Here is a 22,312-nt window from a genome sequence, read left to right as displayed (position 1 = left end):
AGTGTCTGTTAGTCTTTCCCATTTGTCATCATCATGGTCTAACCAGCTTGGAGTATTTTTCATTTTACCACCACTGTGTAGAGAGGACATCCCTTTAATCTTGCTGCTTGGAAAAGTTTTTCTCTCAGTTGCTCCACCACAGGATATTAAGTATTGTTATTAGCAACACATTTCATGTGCTCTCTGGTCATTTGAACAATTCAGTCCTCTTAAGAATTACTTCACTCAATGCATGTGATCACAGCTAAAGAGTGACATGGTCCTTATCATCCTGCTGAGAGATGGGCCAAGCAGCCAAAAACTGCTCCTGAATATACAGTTTCCTCAATTGGCCAAACATTACATAAAACCAAATAAAGACAGATGGCGTGGTCATTACAGCGATTTTATTAAAAGGCCATTAAGGAAACATTAGGAAGATGGAGGCAAAGAACTTGTTATGGAGAGAACTTTAGCCACACAAATTGTGACTGGTCATTCTTATTTCTTGTTTGTGAATGTTTCAGTGAAAGCCAGCATAGCATATATGTAACATGATAACATTCGACATGTTGCTACAAATCGATATGTTGCTACAAAATGTTCCAGTTGCACGGGTTCTGGTCCCATGGAAACTAGGAGGTAATAACGTTTACATAATTATTGATGAACATGATTAGGACTTTGCATTTTCTCCTTTGAGATTACATTTTTACTTCCCTGATGGTTGGTTTAGGGTTGGGGTTTGGGTTAGGGCATATGGTTAATAAAATATGCGTTCCTGTTGACTGTATAATGTAATTTGCAACTAAAAACAATTAACTTTACAATGCCATTTCACCTGAAAAGTGGACCTCACTTGGGCCCATACATTTTAACAACTCTTCCAGCTTTGGCCACTGGAGGCAGTGATTCAAACATGAGTAAGTACAGACTGATTTCAGTAGAAGAACTTTTGACCTTCTGTCACCGAATTCACGTTGACTGCAGCCAAAAACATAGGCAGCTGCTCCATTTGGTAGGTGTGTGACACTGTTACATCCCCCTTTGAATGACTAGGGGTATTAGGGGACGCAACATCAAAACTATAAAGTTAAAAATAAAATAAAGCAATGAATTTAATAAAGGAGTGTTGGATCACCACTACTGGACATGTGTTGAAATGAAATAGAAGGAGACTGAAGAAAGTTAAAGTATTGTATTGAAATGATAAAGGTAAGTTGCCAATATTTAACAAGATGTCCAAACCTGTTGACAGATAACAGACACCCTCGGCCAAAATCAAGTTGTTTTGATCTGGCTAGTAAGATGCCAGCAGAGGTGGAAAGTAACGAATTACAACTACTCTCGTTATAGTACTTGAGTACACTTTTAAAAATGTTCTACTTTTTTAAGTATAAATAATAGTACTTTTACTTGAGTTGATTAAAAATGAAGTATTCAACTTCGCTACAGTTATTTTTCACTACAATTACAAAGTACAAAAAAAGACATAATATTTCAGAATTTTTGGGACGTTTTTTGGGAAGAAGAAATCGGCAAGTTATAAGTGCTAAATCCATTTAGAAACTAAAACACGCTTTGCGCGGCACGACGTAAACCCGCAGGTCACAGCTTCATGAGCACAGCAGCTTGCATAAACTGCTGCTGGTGTCCTCTCTTTTCTAGCTTCTTCAAGACTTTCTGCCCTGTCACTATACAAGAAATGTAATACTGTGATTTTCTGCATATATCCTTTTATTCTGAAAAGGAGCCATTCATTCAGGTATAAGGGAACCGTCTGAACACGTTTAACCACTGATCAAACTTCACTTGTTTTTAAGGTAGGCAATGTTTTAACTGTGTCAAACATTAACACAATGTAGTTTGACATAAATGTGGAGATATCTTGTTTACTTGCTGCTATATGTCTAAAACAAACTTTTTAAATACCATAAAAAGATACAATGCCAATAGTGTCGGAAATTAACGGGAACTCGGGGCAAAAATGCCACCGAAATTGACAAAAATATTTCGGAAATGAAAAATATGGGGGCAAAAATTGCCCACAAAACGAGTTCCTGTGTTTTATTAATAATATCTGATATAGTTACAAATATATACATTGCGATCTTTTTTGACTTTTCACTGAACATAATTTTTTTTCCCACCATCCAATTCCTCACACCATCATGCACACAGACGGGCTCTCCGCTTCTATCAAGCCGCATCAGTTTGGTATTGTACTCCTGTGTTATATTCCATAACCATTCGCCCTCTTGTTCAAAATAAACTGTCCAAGCGGGTAACACTCTCGCTTATGGTGCAGTACTTCCCTGCCATGTGCTGCTGTTTATCTGTCTGAAAAGCCTCACCCGCTAGAGGCTAAAAGTGCGCATGGGATGGATGTTATATAAAGAAGGTATGAGAAATCACAAAACATAACGTAACCAAATGCTACAATTTACTTAATAATAATATCTCAATATGTTAAATAACCATAATGTTAATTAAGACTTTATTGTTACAACTGTAATACAATAATACATATACAGAACTACCATTTTTAGTGTTTGAATCAGTCATATCTCTCACTAAACACTATGTGAAATGTTTATTTTTGCCTTATTTTATTCAGTTAGCATATAGGAGTTGATAACAGTTTGTTTAATAGTCTCATTCCATATCTGGATAATTGCTGCAATATTGTAAAGGATAAATTTCTTCCTCTATGATGTTGCATTATATTAGTCTTGTACAGTATGTTGACTTAATTGCCAAAATACGTGGACATATGTTAATGAGAATAAACCTGAAATAGGAATGTGTTTCAGTCACAATGCACATTATGTAGTTTAGAGATGATTTAGAGACATTTAGAATGTTACAAATGGCTATTTCTATTTGAATAAATGTATTCTTAAAAATTTCTGTTTGTCCAAGAAACCTCTTGCAGCAATGCAGGTCTTTGGCATTTAAAAGCTGCTAGTTTAGAACCTGTGAAGAGTGTTTCTCAAACTAGAGACTGTGAGATTTACTTGTCTTTTTGTTGTGTGTCTGGCTGTCCACTTCCCTCTCTATCCTAGTTAGAGATGATTTTTTTCAAAACAGTAATGCATGGAATAGCCTTCATCTTCTAAAACAACAGACTTTAGGATAAAATTGAATTTCAGGAGAAATGTGTTTCTTTTTTGCCTATTTTTAAAACCAGAATTTTACTTGCAAGTGTAAAGCAACTTTTAAGAACTCAATACCTCAGCAAATGGGGAAAAACCCACTGTATTCTGATTTCCGCATGGTAGCGCAACAATTTTCAATCGTTCTAATAATAAGTTAATAAGTTAATAAATAATACGTTTTCTTGAATACCAAATTAGCACTTTAGAATGCTTTTGTAAGGAATAGGTGACAGTATATGTTTGCCATCAAACAATTAATGATTTTGGCAGTATTTTTGATCAGTTTAATGCATCCTTGGTGAAAGGAAGCATCAATTTCTTTCAAGAACAAAAATGTCTTTGTGTTCTAAAAATGGAAGCGTATATACTATATATAATATAATTTTCATAAAGTAACTTTCTAACGTAATTACTTGAGTAGTTTATCAGCAAACTACTTATTTACTCTTAATTGAGTCATAATATTTCTCAGTACTTCTACTTGTACTCAAGTGAACTATTTCTTCAATAGCAGTACTTTTACTTAAGTAAAAAAAAAAAAAAAAATCAGTACTCTTTCCACCACTGGATGCTGGCTTAAATATACTGTTTGAGAAGGATTTTAGACCCTTTTGTTGACTGGCCTGCCCAGCGGGACGTCACAGGAATAGAAACCTTTCCAAAAATAAAATGCTCTGTCTCTCGTCTTGGCTGGTTAAGACAAAAACTCTGATTAACATGGAAAAAATACCTTATATCACATGTGGTGGCATTGCATCACGTCTGGTTAGGACACGGTGTGACCTAGTACACATGGTAATGGTAAGAGATTTATGTGCCACAAATGATGCCAATTATGGACTGCATCAATTAATGATGTGTCTTGCTGAATGCAAGTTTGTTTCTTCCTCTAATGATGTTCTGAACGTAGAGAGAAAAAGAAGGTTCAAAGTGAGTTTTGAAGCAATGAAAAGCAAAATAGTTCTGATATTAATTAACATAGTGATGCTAGATATAAGGGAATTGTTTATTTTAACTGGTTCCTTTACATGAACTGTCAGAAATAACAGATTCACTTCAATGATTTGGTTTTCCCAATGCTACATGAGAGAGAGAGAGAGAGAGAGAGAGAGAGAGAGAGAGAGAGAGAGAGAGAGGACGGTTTAGGTGAGTGCATGTGTTGACTCAATCACCAATGTCTTTGGTGATTCACATTCTTCAAGCACACCACCCCCTACTGGGCAGGGAGATGAATTTCAATCAAAAAAGGATTTAAATATTGATCTGTTTCTCACCCTAACCTATCATATCACTTCTGAAGATATGGATTAAAACACTGGAGTTGTATGGATTACTTTTATGATGCCTTTATGTGCTTTTTGGAGCATCAAAATGTTGGCACCCATTCACTTGCATTGTATGGACCTACAGAGCTGAACTATTCTTCTAAAAATCTTTATTTGTGTTCTGCAGAAGAAATAAAATCATACACATCTGGGATGACATGACGGTGAGTAAATGATGAGAGAATTTTTGAGTGAACTATACCTTTAACATAAAGTGCTTAATCCTACATCTATAGTGCTTTATATTGAAACCAAACGGTCTGTATTCATCTTCAGGCTCTCATTTGAGCACAATTGTTTAACCACCAGCCAGAGCCAGTCATCTGTTTACTGATATAATGTTTGCCAGATCATGTGTTCCAACAGGAAAGCCGTGTTTTTTAAGTGAGAGGTATCCACTGCATGGAAAAGAGTACAGTATTTTGGTCTAAATTAACAAAATAATGAAACAGGTTTTGATCAATGGAGTACATTATATTTTAGCATTTAGTGAAAAAACGAGACACAAAAGTAAAAGAGGGAGAGAAATAGAGGCAGAGAGAGAAAGGTCTCTGAACAGAGACCTCAGGAAGAAGCATTTTCAAGAGAAGACATTTTCTAAGAGGAGTTCAACAATAACACATTGATGTTTTATTTAGGAAGCTCCTCAAACTGAGGCCAGACCAAGTTCTTGCAGAGGACAGAGTTCTAATCACACCGCTGATGAGTACATACCTTAAGTTAGAACTTTGCTACAATGTATACTAAGGCTGAGATTCCCCAAAGGCCTCATTTGTAGGCACTAGATCTTTACCTAGCAATACAGAATTACTTTGACACTGACATTACCCTGCATCCAAAACAAAAAGTCACAAATTGTATTTCAAACTTGAAAGCCAGAATGTTTCACAATGGATGAGGTAGTTGGGTGAAGTAATTGCTTCATTGTGTGCTTTTGAGTGTTTGGCATCCCTTACAGTATGAATGCAACAATACACAGCAACAATGTACACTACAGAATGTGATCAGCATACTCAGGAGATGTTTATGTACACAGAACTAAGCCAAGATCAGCTGTCTCTGACTCTTGACATGCACTTGATCTTCAGATTGCATTTATTCATGCATGGAGTGCAAGATTATTTACTCCTTGGAATACCAAATGTGAGAGCATTGAAAGTGTTTTTCCACTAATTAAACCACAGGGAGAAATGGCACATTTTTACAAGAAAACATATGATAATTAAAATAATACCAAAAGCATGGAAATACACACATATTCACAAAAGTGAAAAGATTTACAGAGAAATGAAAAAGGGTAAGATCACCAACACAAAGCTTTCCATTGTTTAGATAGTTTGTGTGATTCTTGTCCAATATTTGTTCATGTAAAGATATGCAGAATGTCTTGAATCAAATCCTAAGGAATCAAGATATGTGTTTTTAGTCAATTTCTATTAGCTTTGAAGCCATCTATGTGCTAGTGTTCTTCTAAAAGTTCACAAAAATAACCTTAACTGATATTGGCATTTAAAATTTACAGTCTTTCTCTTTTGGGATCAAACATATTGATGACTCATCTTACAATAAACATGATTTTAGAACAATCAAATGCTCCCGAGAATGAGAATGTCTCTCCCCCAGTACCATCTATAACTGACTAGCAAGCAGCAAATTATGGTTCAAGGCTGTGATGTAACTAAAGGCTATTAGCCTTTTTTTTTTTTTTTCGATTATCTTTCGATATGTCCCACACAAACTTCATGTTTCAAAAGGAAATATGCCAATACAGGAAAGGAAACTGAAAGAAATTTCAATGATTTCATGGGGTCTTTAAAGCTTTTATCAAAATGAGGTGTGTACATTATGTGCTGAGGCATACTGAGTAAGCCAGTTTAGTCTGAATATATGAGATCCTTTAGCATATAATTGATGTAATTGGTGTATTCAGTTTATGCCCATACATTAGTGTGTTGGAGGGACTAACTGTAGACAAGGACTCCTTTCAGTTATTTTTGGGGTATGTCCCTCTTTTACTTTCTTCCTATGTGGGCAAGCCTACCCAGCTGTGTGTTTCCTCACAGACCCAATTAATCTGGTTCAGTCAGGCTGCCTGTATATGTCATGTTCTGATTCCATTGCGTCAAGAAGCCATAATCTGGCACAGGGCTCATGACAGCATGATATTTTCCCTATGTTCTTACAGGACTCCATAAAAGTTATCTCAGATCTAGTACAATGTCTCGTTGTCTTGCATCAGATTTAGGTTCAAAATCATGGTCCAGTGAAAACCTGTTGGGTTCTGGCAAGCTTTACATTACTGTTGGCTCTGCCACAGCCTTCCAGATGTACAGTTTTCTTTTGCCCAATCATTTTTAGTATAGATTCAGTGCAATGCAGACCAGCAGAAAATCTAGAAATATTAAAATTGGTTTTGGTTTAAACAAGGACAAGGGACCGGGTGGTATTTTGTGCACTGGCTCACTTATAACAGAAACACGTGGCAGTACTTGAAGCGACAAGATATTCCACAACAAATAATGTATGCTGTTGGATAAGTAAAACAAGACAATATGGGGGCTGTAAATCTTTCAGCAATTGGACAACATGATCACACGTGAGGTCGTCATTATGTTTCCAATAGTTTCGGTACCCTAGGATCGACGACTGTATGCCAACACGCTGACATGCAGCATTCTTATCAGACATGTTTGCAGTGGTTTCAATGGGTTTACCTCTCTGATTGGCAGCACGCTGCAGCATGCTGCATCAGCTGCATGGGAGACTAGGGTTCAAAGCCAGGCAGTAACCACTTTTGAATAATCAATGATGAGCATGATTCAGAGGATTCACTTTTCCCCCTAACGTTACTTTTTTACTCCACTAACTAGGTATGGGTTTGGGAATATAATCTATAAATATATGCTTTTCTCTTCATTGTATAACATCCTGTAAAGCTGAAAACAACTTGCTTCAGTACTAGCTTTTGGCAACCTCTCTTGGACATAAATGGAGCTCACACGTGCCCATATGTCCTACAGCACTTACCGCTTTGGCCACTGGGGGCAGTGTTTCGAAATTTCGGTCAACGTATACCGATTTTGATGAAAGAAAAGTCGGTCTTCTCTTTCCAATTTCACTGTGAGATCAGGCTGAATTGGATTAGATTGAGACCAGTTAAACTATTATTATTATTATTATTATTATTATTATTATTATTATTGAGATCTCATCCATGTCATATTTGACAGATTTGCCAAGATACCAAAGTTCAAATGTCTTTCAAAAGTCAGATATTTCAATATGAACTTTTCTCATCAAAATTTTATAAGACAAAATTATCTGAACCAAGCATTACATATTAATTTAAATTGACTTCATAGCTCTGTACTCTTAAAGTATGTCAACAATTGTCTCATTAATGTCTATTTACAGTATATTTCTCACAAGAAATGTAATACCTAAACATTACTTAGAACTCCAGTTAGTCTCCTGAGTAATTAAAGAGCAACCTCTGAGCAATTAATGTTTCCTGTGGGATCTCTCTATCCTTTCTTTTGCCACAGAGCTGAAAAAAGTTTGCTTTGAGATATCATCCACTGGTGTTCACTGATATCATTCGAAGTGCACAGCAAACTTGACTCTTAGGGCGAATTCCAATCGACAGTGATCATCCCTATGCCCTACTCACTCCGAAGGACAGAGCTCTTGATGTGGGCACTCTGAAGGGAGCTTGGCATTACTGTATGAATGTACCCTTCGCTAACAGTCTTGTGGAAGAGCCATTAATGAAATTTTTTTTTCTTACTTTCATTTGGAATGACACTTTGAGTGACTTACCATTGCCATAGTGCCCTTCAAAGGCGCATAAATGCTGTTTGATAAACGCCCTTGATTGATTTGAATAGAGTTTGGCATTAGCGTGTCACTAAGCTAAAAGCATAATACTCTAATGAGCATAAAACTCTAAAACACAAAAATGTTGAGAAACTATTCAATTTTTAATTAAAGCATTTTATTAATACTTTTCAGTATTTAATGAAATATGTCTATTTAAAAAATAAACATATCTTATTAGCAAGTTGTTAAGCTAACAACATGATACTCTATTAAGCTTAAAAATGCATAACAAACAAACATGTTGGGAAACTATTAAATTTTTTATTAGATTGAAAAAATTTTATTGATACTTTTCATTATTGAATGAAATATATGTATATTTAGAAATAAAGATTTTTCTTCCTTTGTCCACCAACTTATTAGCATGTTGCTAAGCTTACAACATGATACTCTGATAAGCATGAAAATACATAACACACAAAAATGTTGGGTGAACTATTACATTTTGAATAAGACTGAACCATTTTACTTATACTTCTTAGTGTTAAATAAAATATATGTATATTTAAAAATCAAGTTTTTTCTCACTTCGTTCATCAACCTATTAGCAAGCTGCTAAGCAAACAACATGATACTCTCACAAGCACAAAAATACATAGCACACAAAAATATTGGGTGAATTATTCAATTTTTATTCGGATTGAACCATTTATAGTGATAGGCTACTTTTCAGTATTACATGAAACATATGTAGGCCTACAAGTATATTTAGAAATCAACATTTCTTTCTTTTCGAGCTCATTGCATTTTATTAAGGGATTGCTTTATCTGCAAAGCATGCATGCGATGCTGCAAAAACAAGGTATTTTAGAACAGCTTTCATGTGGGAGTGCACCTGTGATGCCTTAAAATGCTCCCTATATAGGCAGCTCACTAGGTTTTGGGACAGAGCCAATGTCTGTGCATGTGTGAGTTTAAAGGTGCTGCAAAACTTCTCGTTTGGGGTTGATAAAATTGCAGTTACATTACTGAAGGCTATGCTTAGACACCTTATCTGACTGACCTATATTTGAGCAGTGTATCTGCATGACCTCTGACCTTTGAAAGGACCCTGAATGTTAATGGTCAAGGTTTCCACTAAACTTGTTTACCCTCTTGGATCCGTTTGCTTAGAAGAATATGATTTTCAACTCTGTCCACAGTTCAGAGATTGTTGGACATTTTCTCTGAGTAACTTACAATAATGCAACATTACAAATGTTGTTTTAAAGGGCAAAACGTTCAGCAAATGAAAGCTGTGCAAAGTCCCTGACTTCCTCTTAGATGTCCACAAGTCTCTTTTTCATTTTTTATAAAATAGGGATTTATGTAGCAATATGCAGTGTCCCCTTGAGATCCCAACTACAGTTAAGCCATGTGTATGTGTATGTGTGTGTGTGTGTGTATGTGTGTGTGTGTGTGTTTGTGTGTGTGTGTCCAGGTATTCCCTACATTGTGGGGACCAAATGTCCCCACAAGGATAGTAAAATCTGACATTTTTGATGTTGTGGGGACAATCAGTCGGTCACCATGAGAAAAAGAGCTTATAAATCATACTAAATTATGTTTTTTGAAAATGTAAAAATGCAGAACGTTTTCTGTGAGGGTTAGGTTTAGGGGTAGGGGTAGGGTTATGGGATAGAATATAAAGTTTGTACAGTATAAAAACCATTATGTCTATGGAGAGTCCTCATAAAACATGAAAACCCAAAATGTGTGTGTGTGTGTGTGTGTGTGTGTGTGTGTGTGTGTGTGTGTGTGAGGTGAATATGTGAAAAGCAATGTGCAAATGTAGAAACTGTTCTCTCCCAGGGAGTCAATCAACAGACCTCCACCATTGTACCCCCTCCTCCAAGTCTTTTTGCTGTTACCTTTTGAGGAAAAAACCCAAAACAGCTATTCTAATCTCTGTTTGGTCCACTGAATCATTTCCTCTTAATACAAATTTGCCTGGAGAATTCAACCAGCCTTTGAAACTTCAAACACAAATCTATCTATCCCTGTGGCTTACTGTGAAAAGTTAGTTTTTCCACAGACTCAGAGGTATGGAATTAATTAGTGAATATAAGCATATATTTGGTCAAGTTATTGCAGTGTTACCACTTTTGTTTTACGTGGGTTTGAAACATTAAAATGTATTTCTTCCTTAATGTGTGTTTTTTTTTTTTTTTTTTTTTTTAAGTCACTTTAAGACAAATGTGTGTAAACTGTTATCTACTGTATACTTCAACCTGAATTTTGGTGTCTTCAGCAGTGTGGTTTGCTGATAATTTTAAATATTCATTCAGTTTGCTGTTTTTGGAGCTTTGAGAGACCCCCAGAATTTGGTATGCACACTTGTAAGGTAAACTAATCCATTAGTTTGGTGTGTGTCCTAATGGAAAGGCCTCTGTATGTTGAATCCTTTCATGCTATTAGTCTAGTACCTACTTACTTTACTTTCAATGGCAGCTGATAACACAAAGCCAATTGAAAACCCCCTTGGCTGCAGTGGGTGGCTCATTGATACATGAATGAAAGACTTTAAGTTCAAATACTTAGTCTGATTTTGCTCCTCTGTTCTAATCTTAACACATGCAGACAAATTTTGCACAACTTCAATTACTTTTTAAAGGGCTGTATAGGAGTTTCACAAAGGCTGATTCACTTTCTCTATAATGTCATGCATGTGATCTAAACATTAAATGATGGGTTTGGTCAGCTTATTCTTACTGTTTCAATCTGTATGAAGGGCTTCATGGAAGCAGGACACCGTATCAGCACATATTCGATCATATGGGCTGAACTTGCACAATGATTGAAAAACAGAAATGACCTGACCGTGGCTGCGGACATCTTTTTCCCACTGTTTACGGAGCCTATGGCTCTTACAGAGACAGGTGTGATATGGATATATATTTTAGTGATATCAGGCAGGTAAAATGGGCATTTTCTGCTTGTAATTTAATAAATAAATACAAAATAACTTACAGCACATTTAAGATCTTATTGAAGTGTCTCTTAAAAATTTGTGGACCACTGAACATCTGTCAAAAGTGACTTTAAAACAAGAAAAACAAACCTGCTTAGTTACTTTCATGCAGCAGTCATGGTGGACCTTGATATCTTTTCAAAGCTTCAGACAAAATGGCCACAATCCCATACTCCCCTTTCTCAGCCCCCATTCTCAGATGTATTTTCATACAACAACACCCCATTGCCATGAAGATTTTTCCTCCAGTCTCCAAATCAATAACAAGTTCACCTACTTTCTCATCCCTATAGTGACTCCATGCCATATGTGTTAAAGCAAAGTATATCTTAGATGATCAAAAGGAAATTTTGTTTTGAGAATGTTCGAAAACTGATCTGAATTGGTGGGGCTGGTGTCCAAAAGTATAGACTAGTTATCTGTGAGTCGTGTGTTTTCCTTGAGGATAAGAAAATCATTGTAGTTGTCTTGAAACATCAAATTTGTTGCTTTTGAGACACATACCCAAGAGATTCTGAGAATTATTGCACAATGTCCCAGATGTTCTCTGTTGCAGACATGATGTCTTACAGATAGTCAAGCCTTGAATGGCTCCAAGTTAGCAACAAGGCCACAATATTGCAGACTGGTGCCTCAACAGTCTCTGAAACACTGGCCTCAAACAGACATCTCCAAACACTGACTCTTGAGACAATGACAGACAAACAGACACTGACTCTCAAACTAAGGCATCCATGACACGAAACACAGTGCTATGAACACAGGAGCCCTTGAGCTTGTCAATGCCTTCTGGCTGCCACCAGAGGAACGCTCTTGAAGGTTCATAAGGTTTATCAGTAACTGTGATGCTGCTATTTCAGGCTGCTGGGCAAGTTGAATTTCAAAGCATCCTTTTATCTACCCTGAGACTCCCAGGCATGCTTCAGACTACCTTGAGGGAGTGAATTCCATACTCTTGATGACTGATGATGAATATTAGTTTTGGAGTCGGGACGACTTTTAAAGAAAATCCTTGTGGTCTGCTGCCTGTATCCACGACTTCTAACATCAGCAAGAAATTAAGTCATCTGTTAAGTTGACCACTGAGGGTGTATGAGTCAGAGAGAAGTATTTCTCAGTGTATGGCCATGTGTTTCTACAAGGTCTTCTCTCTCACTGAGTAATGTCTCGTTCTCAGCTAAATTCCATTAGGAGATTCTTCGACCCAAAAGAACCCAGATCACAATTGTAGGTGCAGTGAGATTTCCCAAATATTCCCCCTGTCTTCCACTGCTCAGACAAAGAAGAACATGTAGCACTGCTCCAAACTCACTTAATTGGTTGAGCCAATGTTGCAACAGACAGATCACACCGTGAATTCAGCAACAGTAGGTCAAAACTTCAGCTGGTGAAATTGGCATGTGCTTACCGAAATTCAAATCACTGCCCCCAGTGTTGTTAACTGTGGTTTCTCCTCGTATTTCTGACATCAATATCTGCTGAAACAGAATTTCCGTTTATGGTTGTGCATATATAACAACCTTATTCTGACAAACAGATGAAAGTCCCGTAGATCTATCAGGAATTTATTGGATTGGAATTTTATGATTTAAATGTTCAGAATCTCTTGGAATATCTGAAAGCAAACAAAACCGGATTTCCCCCCTAAGCGCATTAGAATGTAACAGATTTTAGACAGGTGAAAAACTAAAAGCTTGGTCCATAATTCACAGAGGTCCTGGCTTTTGTAATGCAGATGGTCTAGCGAGCAATGGTTTTCGAACCCAAGTGCAGAAATCTTCATTATAAACAAGATACGTAATCCAGAGCAGAAAGGTGAAAAGTAGAATAAAGTAGACTTCTTCTTCCTTTAATAGTTTTAATATGATTCTATAACATTTCTTTCAAATCATACCTGTTACTAAGTTGTTGATGCAACAGTAATGGCACACACTATGTTTTCTCATCTTTTCCTCATCAGCGCTGTTTAGAATGTCAGTTCTGTCTGGCCTTATGAGATGTTTGACATTCTCCATAGTGCTTCAGTGTAGAAAATTATCGGTTTAATTCAGGTTTTGTGGTCTGTGCCGCACTTTTTAGCGCTCCACATGATCCAGTCAAACCTGGTTTATGACGCGTCTAGCGCGATGGTTCGGGGGTTCTGCTAGGCTATCTCCAGGGCCCTGAGAATCATCCTAACCTTCCCTCCTGTTATGGTGCCCCTTTTCGTATCACATGAGCGAGGAGATTTTTAATAGATGTACACTCTATGGAGCATTTAAACCTTTATATGGCATTTTAACCTCATTAAAAGACTTAACCAGATAATTACCTTAATTGCTGATGTGGATATAAATGTGGTCAACTTTAAGAGACAGATAGATGAGCTCCGTTGTGAAATCATCACTTCAGTTCAGGAAATGAACATCGCGCTCAAGTTGGTTAATAAATGAATACATGGGAATCATTATGTGTGAAGTGTGTGATACATTAACATAGACATTTCAAGAAGTGGAAAATGTATATGATGTAGTATCTTAATTAATGTTACTCTCGACAAGCTCCTGTAAATAAACGGTGACCGCAAACGGAGTCAAGACCGCAACCATCCGAAATCACACCGTGCGCATTTTCATTCATAAGGTGTACACTGTAGTAATATTAGCTTCACAGACTCACAAATTTGTCAAAATTGTAGATATGTTTATTTAAAATGTCACTTTATCCTTGTGCTTCTTGGAGAATCAGTGAAACTAATATTCTTTTCTATTATTCGGATGAATTTGTTATTCGTTTTGAAATCATTACTCGTGCCTTTCTGAATAAGCTGTTTGGCTTCGGGCACATCCCTACTCATAATCATGCTCACCATTGCTACTATACAGTATGTCAATATGATTACTTCCTAGTTCCCATGGGACCAGAACCCGTGTCTCTGATGTTGACTGCGCTAGATGGCTAGAGAAAAATATTTTCACACTCGAATTGATACAGAAATGTCTGATCGTGGATGGTGCTTGTCAGTAATTCGGATGAATGGGGGTTGATTTTAGGTTACATGAAATTTCAGAAGCAACACGTCGATTTCCTGTGTGATCATATTGGTACAGTTATGTACAGTATGTATTACAGTTATAAAATTTGAGATGTATCTTAAAAAATCTCCTACATTAGTTGCTGCAGATGGTGTCACACCCTTACAAATTTGGTTGTAATTCTGGGAAAGTCCCTATCATTCTCAAAATTAAAAGAATAAAACAATCTCATGCAGATCCTCTGAGAATACCACATAAACTTTGTTTTGAAATTGTCAGAATCCAGGCAAAAATAGCTGGCAAAGACAATCACAGACTGTCACTCTGTGATCTACCACAGGAGCTATTCAACCCTTTAATGTTTTCAGATGTCTGGCAAGCCCCTCTACAATCAAGCCCTTACTCAGCTAAGACCTCTCTGATGATTTGAACGTTATACGTCATTAACATGACTGCAGGTTTTTAATGGGCATAAAATTGTTAGCAAACATTTTTTATACCATCTCCATCTATCTGTCATATGTCATACTCTTCATATGCAACTTTAGCACCATGTTAAAAGGGTATTACAAACACCAGGTTATTGATTTTGACATATAGACAAGGCCATGGTTTCAAAGCACTCTCATAGTCTTGGAATCAACAAGTTTATGAATGACAGGAAGGTATCATTGTGGTCTTTACTGAATGGTGAATAACTGACCAAATCCTGTGAGTGAATGATATCTCTCCCCAGGAGCAGCTGAGATAGTTTTAGCATTACTTTGCTAGAGAGTCATTTCAGTATTGGAAGAGCAAGAATGAACTGTCCAAAACATTCACTGAAAAGAAAAGAATATTGGTGGAAAAAAGATGTAGCGCTTAGATGATGCCTGAAGCAATCATACAGGCATGATGATTGCTATGTGTCAACATTCTGGTTGAGTAATCATCACTGTTTATTGCTGGTTATTGAAAATCCCTCATGCTTAAATATTGTAGTAGGCAAGCATAGGTGAATATGTGGATGGTTAATAAGACATGTACAAGTATGGGTCTTGGAGATTTCATAAAAGGACGTTTTAGTCCAGGGGTTTTTTTAAATCTGTGGGCGTGAGGCCACAACCACCAATCAATGGGAAGTGCAAGATTACAGGGATTCTGGATCATCCCACTGACTTTCCATTGGAGTCTTTTGAATCTGTTCACCTAAGAGATTCATTAATGTTCATTTAAATGCATTCAGTAACCATTGTAACATCTTTGGGCCAACAGGTTGTGACAAATGTGTGTAATATGTAATCAGTGATTTATTGAATCATTGATTCAACTGATGCATAAAGGAACACTGAGTCATCACATAAAATATGGATTCATGAAAATATAACATAACCAGCACACATAACGAACCACGTCCACATGTGGGCTTGCAAATAACAGTGTTCAATTCTTTTAAACTATTATACATGCAAGGAAAGAAAAAGCTTGCATACAATGTCAATAGAAATAATCTTCCATACTGTATATAGTATATATATATATTAGTGTGTGTGTGTGTGTGTGTGTGTGTGTGTGTGTGTGTTTGGGCAGGTTTAAGTGGTTTACGAGGACATTTTTTTAGGTTACAAACTGATAATTAATTACAAGGGTATTATGCTATAAATGTGGTTTATGAAGACATTTCTAGTGTCCCCCTTAAGTCAAATTGCTTAAAAAAAAAAAAAAACATACAAAACTATATTATTTTGAAAATGTAAAAATGCAGAAAGTTTTTTGTGAGTGTTAGGTTTAGGGGTAGGGTTAGGGGATATAATCTATAGTTTGTACAGTATAAAAATCATTATGTCTATGGAGAGTCCTCATAAGGATAGCCGCACCAACGTGTGTGTGTGTGTGTCTTATTGGACATAATATATTTCTTAAACACTTAAAGTTGTGACCCCAAGTTGTGGCAATCCTGCTCCCATCATGTACAATTTCATAAATAATAAAACTTGTCAGTAGGGGAGGATCTTAAATTGTCATCCCTGTTACCATGATCTTGTAAAGAAAACAACTTATAAATAAAAAGTGGATATTTGTAGAAATATTAGCATGGAATTATCATTCTAATAAACACTTTTGTAGTGTGATGACAGTGGACATAGTAATGGCTAAAAGAACAGTAAAACAGTCAACCCTGTTACAGTCAACTATGTTACTATTTTAAAGGCAGCTATCTCACATAATATAGGCTATAAGTTTTATATTTTTTTTTATTGTTTATTTATTTAGGCCTATTTATTTATTTTTTAGATGTCACAGTGCATTTTATTAACACATGCAGATGCCACTTGGTTTGATATTTTGTTATTAAATACAAATCGTAGCCTATACATTTTTAAGTGTAGCTTAAGTGTCCAAATACTTTTTGGGACCACTGTACTGGTATATCTTCATGCTCTGAGTCACAATAACTGTTGGATCTGAACTCTCTGGGTGAGGAGGGATTTGTGCGTGAAGTCGAGTAGGTGGGGAGCGCAGGTTAAAGCGGTGTTCTACGACGGGATCGCGAAGAGTCAGATTTCAGTGTTTGAAGGAGTCTGGACGAACTGAGACTGCCTTTGTTCACGTGGAGCTCCTCGCAGTCCCCGGTGGGCGTGCAAGAGAGAGAGAGAGAGAAGAGCGCAACTGTTTGGATACTGATCGAGCGAGTGGAGTCTCACTAACGGGACCCCTGAACTTTGCGACATGGGTCGTGCAAGTGTTTCATCGTTGAGGTGATTTCAAGTTTCTCCCCCTCCGCATCCATATTTCATTCATTTTATTTTGCGAAAGATCTTCATTATTTATTTCTCCTCAGCAGAATCCCGCTGTGGTGCTGGAGTATTATCACTTTGGGCATCTTTTCTCCTGGGATTGCCTTCCAGCCCTTTGAGTCCGGTATGTCACATCAATTATGTTTTATAAAAGCTGACATGTCTGCATGCTATGAAGGTTTGATTTAGGTTGCAAATACGACAGGAAGATTTATGAATGATGCATTACTGTATGCCACAGAAATTAAACCCATTTCTGTGGGAATCAAAAGCGCTTAGATTTCCGAAGTATGTTGTTTTCTTTCACTATTCTTGTGGTTGGTCATTTTTTGAAATAGGCTTTATAGAAGAAGAGATACAGATTCAGCACTGGAGGGTTTTTGGATGCACAGTTATGGATGCAGTTGCATTAAAGCAAATTATATGCTGGTAATTCTTAGCAGTAAACTCTCATAACAGACCGGATAATGGCTAAAACTCTGTTTTAATGGTATAAGGCGTCATGATGATGCGCCCTGGATTAGCGTCATGTCTGCTGTAATTTGCGTTTGGCACTGACACTGAACTCAGTGAACTGTTGCTGCTCCATGATTTATTATGATCCAGTGAAGTATTGGAACGAACCTTATTGAGAATGGAATAACACTTTCTATTAACGTGTATGGCTTTAACAAACATTATATAATGCTTAACAGATTATTAAAGTAAAAATAAAATGGTTGAAATGTAATTGATACATTTTGCACTGTAGTTTTTTTTTTTTTCATAAAGCCTCAAAATATATATTTTTAAAGATTTGGTAACATTTAAATGAACTTTGTTGCAAATAAAATGATTTATGCAAAACAACTGGCCACAAATAATTAAAGACAATGATATTAAGGCATGCTTTCAACAATAAAAAAAAATATAAATATATATATATATATATATATATATATATATATATATATATATATATATATATATATATAAGCCTATTTTTAAGTGCATATTATTTTACAAAATTAAATTAATAAAACTTTATAAAACTTGAATGGAATAATGTGCAGATTTTGCTCTTATGGCAAGAAATTGATACTTTTATTCACCAAAGTGGCATTCACCTGATCACAATGTATAGTCAGGACATTAATAACGTGAAAAATTACTATTACAATTTGAAAAAAATGTTCAGAACTTCTTAAACTACTTCAAAGAGTTCTCATCAAAAAATCCTCCACATGCAGCAATGACAGCTTTGCAGATCCTTGACATTCTAACTGCCAGTTTGTCCAGATACTCAGGTGACATTTCACCCCACACTTCCTGTAGCACTTGACATAGATGTGGCTGTATTGTCGGGCACTTCTCACACACATTATAGTCTAGCTTATCCCACAAAAGCTCAATGAGTTTAAGATCCATAACACTCTTTTCCAATTATCTGTTGTCCAATGTCTGTGTTTCTTTGTCCACTCTAACCTTTTCTTTTTGTTTTTCTGTTTCAAAAGTGGCTTTTTCTTTGCAATTCTTCCCATAAGGCCTGCACCCCTGAGTCTTCTCTTTACTGTTGTACATGAAACTGGTGTTGAGTGGGTAGAATTCAATGAAGCTGTCAGCTGAGGACATGTGAGGTGTTTATTTCTCAAACTAGAGATTCTGATGTACTTATCATCTTGTTTAGTTGTACATCTGGCCTTTCACATCTCTTTCTGTCCTTGTTAGAGCAAGTTGTCCTTTGTCTTTGAAGACTGTAGTGTACACATTTGTATGAAATCTTCAGTTTTTTGGCAATTTCAAGCATCACAATGATTGACTGATGAGTTTCTAGAGAAAGCTGTTTCTTTTTTTGCCATTTTTGACCTAATATTGAACTTAAGACATGCCAGTCCATTGCATACTGTGGCAACTCAAAAACAAACACAAAGACAATGTTAATCTTCATTTAACGAACCAAATAGCTTTCAGCTGTGTTTGATAAAATGTCAAGTGATTTTCTAGAACCAAATTAGCAATTTAGCATGATTACTCAAGGATAAGGTGTTTATCCTTGAGTAATCAAGTTTATCCTTGAGTGATGACTGCTGGAAATGGGGCCTGTCTAGATTTTATCATAAATGACTTTTTTCAAATAGTGATGGTGCTCTTTTTTACATCAGTAATGTCTTCACTATACTTTGTGAGCAGTTGAATGCTACTTTGGTAAATTAAAGTACCAATTTCCTTCCAAAACAGCAAAATCTGTAAATTATTCCAATATTATTGCAGCAAACTTTTGAAAATGAATAAACAATTTGCCACTTCTGGCATACACTTTGCACAGAAGGTTACACCAATCAAAGTACTTTATAAATGTCAGAACCAGAAGAAATAGCTTTTAGGGTAACACCTGCACATATCCACTTTTTACAGTGTACAAATTTATATTTGAATGCACAAAACATTACATAATATTTGTTAATGGGCTTTCATTGAAATGTATTATGAAGTGTAACCAACAAAGGAAGACATTAATGCTGTGATGCTGCTTTGGCGTACTACATTTCCATTAAACTTTTGCCATCAGAATGAAAAATACATTTGATATATTTTATTTTATTTACAGTCCATAATTGGTATATTTATAGCTTTTCCTGAGCAGAGTGACTTAAAGAGACCCATTAAAGATTGCTTTGTTTCCATCACTGTGTCCAGGTGAGGTGCATAGTTTAGTGAGGAACTCAAGGTCACTGAAGGCCTCCTCTGAGAGATAAGCCCTGATTTTTTTTAACCTCAGTTGCCCCTATAATGAAAGATAGTTAGCAGGATTGCTCTGTTCATTCTCTTCAGTTGAAATTGTAAGCACATTGCTATTGCAGCAAGCCGTGGAGTCCTAGTAATCATCCCCTAAGGATGACATCATGTCCACAAAAGCTGTTTTGTGTTCCAACTGTAAAATAATGCACTGCTGCTTAGACTCACTCAAAATGGGACATGTGCCACAGGATTGCATTCTTGACCTCTTCTTATGTTAATGATGATCTTAATATGCTTTGTGGCATGGCTTGGCTGTTATTATAGGGTTTCAATAACACTGACATTTCTCTACTTGGAAATCAGCTCATATTTGACACACTATGCCAAATGATGCCTCTGACCGTGAAGCTAGAGTTAAGAGTGTGACATTACTCCCTCGGTCTTGAGATTACTGCTCCTGAGCCCTTGTGTGATTTAAATTTCAATATCTCCTGTAACATACTGTATGATACATTATTTTGAAGAGCTCAGCCAGGAGAGCTCTGTACTGGCCAGACAGACTGATTTGGGACAAATATTTCCAGCCGCAGGTGTAAACACAAAGGAAATAGAGCTGTTGCCACAGAAACGTCCCTTTAGAATGTATTGTGAGAGAGCAGCTGCTTTTCTAATTCAAATGTTAGTGTGATGCAAAAACATAACATCTTAAATAGCTTAGGTGTTTTTTTGTTTGAGTTTGTCCTCTGTTGTTCAAGGCCTCTTGCTGTATCCACAGAGTTTGGCCTTGGTTGCTCAATTTATTTTGTAGTTTAAAGGGGTCATTACATGCATTTTTTATATAATGTTTCTTGAGGTTCACTTATAATGTCTTTGGCCCTCTGTCTGTAACGCTCGGTTTTCTGTGTCCTTCACCTTTAAGACACGCCCACTGTTATGATTGGTTAACATCATTGAAAAGCAAAGCCCTCCTGCCAATAACAGTATGGAACTGTATTTTCCAAGAATGAAAGAATGAAAACTTAACTTGCAAGCGATTTACGAAAATCCCCTAAAAGCACTCTGTCCAGGCAATCATTGATATGAACATATGTCCCAATTTATGTAAAGCACACAATCAAACTACAACAGTTGTTTGACTGAAATAACAACAGAAAACTGAACAACATCGTCACACTGTTTCTTCCCAATACTTATCAGGCATACAAGATTTGGTGATAAAACGGTATTTAAACAGCGAAAACAGATAACACAAGTTGCAAATTTGAAGGGTTAATAAATGCATTTCAGCTCTAAGGGAGAGTGTTATAAGGAACGGTCAGCCTGGGGATTCCCCTGTTTGATCTCCTGGTTTCAATGTGCATCCCGTGTCAGGAAATAAGCCCTGTTCACCGGCTGGGGATTCTCCCTCAAATGATTCACCAGTCAACCAGGGGGAGGTGTTCTCCTTCGATAAATTTGCTGTTTAAATACAGGAAAATGGCCGTCGTGATGCATTAATTTCTGCCAAAATGCAGGACATCATGGCTATAATGAGACAAATGAGAAAGCATGCAGCCTTAACACCATAGTGCATACTTCACCATTGTTTTTCGTTTCGCTATTTAAATAATTTAATCTTAAATCAATATTACGTGAAGAACTATGTATTTCTTTGGTAAGTAACCATATAATAAGCACAGTCCACTCCCTTTTGGAGTCATGATAATGGTTTATTTTGTGATAAAAACAGCTGACTATACAATTCCTTACATATCAAACAGACACAGGCAGATGAAACATTAGAATTACACTTGTTACTCACCGGCATTACTGTCGTGTCCAATATTGTTGCCACTGCTACATCTTTCAATACAAAAAGTTTCTTTGCAATGCATGAATTCTTGGTTCTCAGAAGAATTCCTCCATGAATCCAAAGAATCCAGACATTCATTCCCGAATTAATGCATTCAGGAACTTCGTTTGAATTAGCCACTCATTCCTAATGTTGTGATCCTTCAGAAGGCTATGCAGAGATTCAGTTTCTCCACAACCTGGAACACAACAACATCTGGGGGTCTAATTTTACTCTTTTCACTGGTAAAAGCAAACTACATTTCCAATAGTACCACTTTTAGTGTTGCAGTATCCCAGCCGCTTTCTCTCTCTGTCAACACACTGCGACAATTATGTATGTTGTGGAGGCAGGGACTATGCAAATGACACTACACTGAGATGTCACAATGTAGCCGATTTTAAAACGAGTTGCTTTTGCAGGGTGGAAACAATAATTGCTCTTTTTGGACTGGAGAGGATGCTTTGAGTTCTAAAACTTACAGTATATTGTTATAAGTATGATGATGCACTTAGTCTAACTCATATTTGTTTGGTGTGTCAAGAATCCAGATTGACTTTGCATCAATGGAATCATTAGGGATTCAACCCCAATCCACAGCACTTTTGTTGGCTGTGACTCTCAATTTTCCCAAGAAGTATTTACATTATACTGATGCAGAATTAGCCCAGCCCAATGCAC

At 36.5% G+C, this 22,312-nt stretch overlaps 1 protein-coding gene across 2 annotated transcripts in view; it reads left to right on the top strand.

Moving 5' to 3' along the window:
• Window positions 1–16,839: 16,839 nt before the first annotated feature.
• Window positions 16,840–22,312, top strand: part of LOC127434719 (collagen alpha-1(XVIII) chain-like) — a 142,645-nt gene continuing 137,172 nt past the window's right edge. Inside the window, exons 1-2 of one of the 2 annotated variants that reach the window (XM_051687641.1) lie at window positions 16,840–17,043; window positions 17,130–17,206. In XM_051687641.1, the coding sequence (XP_051543601.1) occupies window positions 17,015–17,043; window positions 17,130–17,206 (106 nt within the window). In that variant the 5' untranslated portion in view covers window positions 16,840–17,014. The remainder of the gene's footprint in view (window positions 17,044–17,129; window positions 17,207–22,312) is intronic. The other variant, XM_051687640.1, reaches the window with a different exon arrangement.

This window comes from Myxocyprinus asiaticus, chromosome 44 (genome assembly GCF_019703515.2).
Source record: "Myxocyprinus asiaticus isolate MX2 ecotype Aquarium Trade chromosome 44, UBuf_Myxa_2, whole genome shotgun sequence".
NCBI lineage: Eukaryota > Metazoa > Chordata > Actinopteri > Cypriniformes > Catostomidae > Myxocyprinus > Myxocyprinus asiaticus.
Note: the sequence above shows the minus strand (reverse complement) of the source record. Positions and strands in the feature narration are given on the sequence as shown.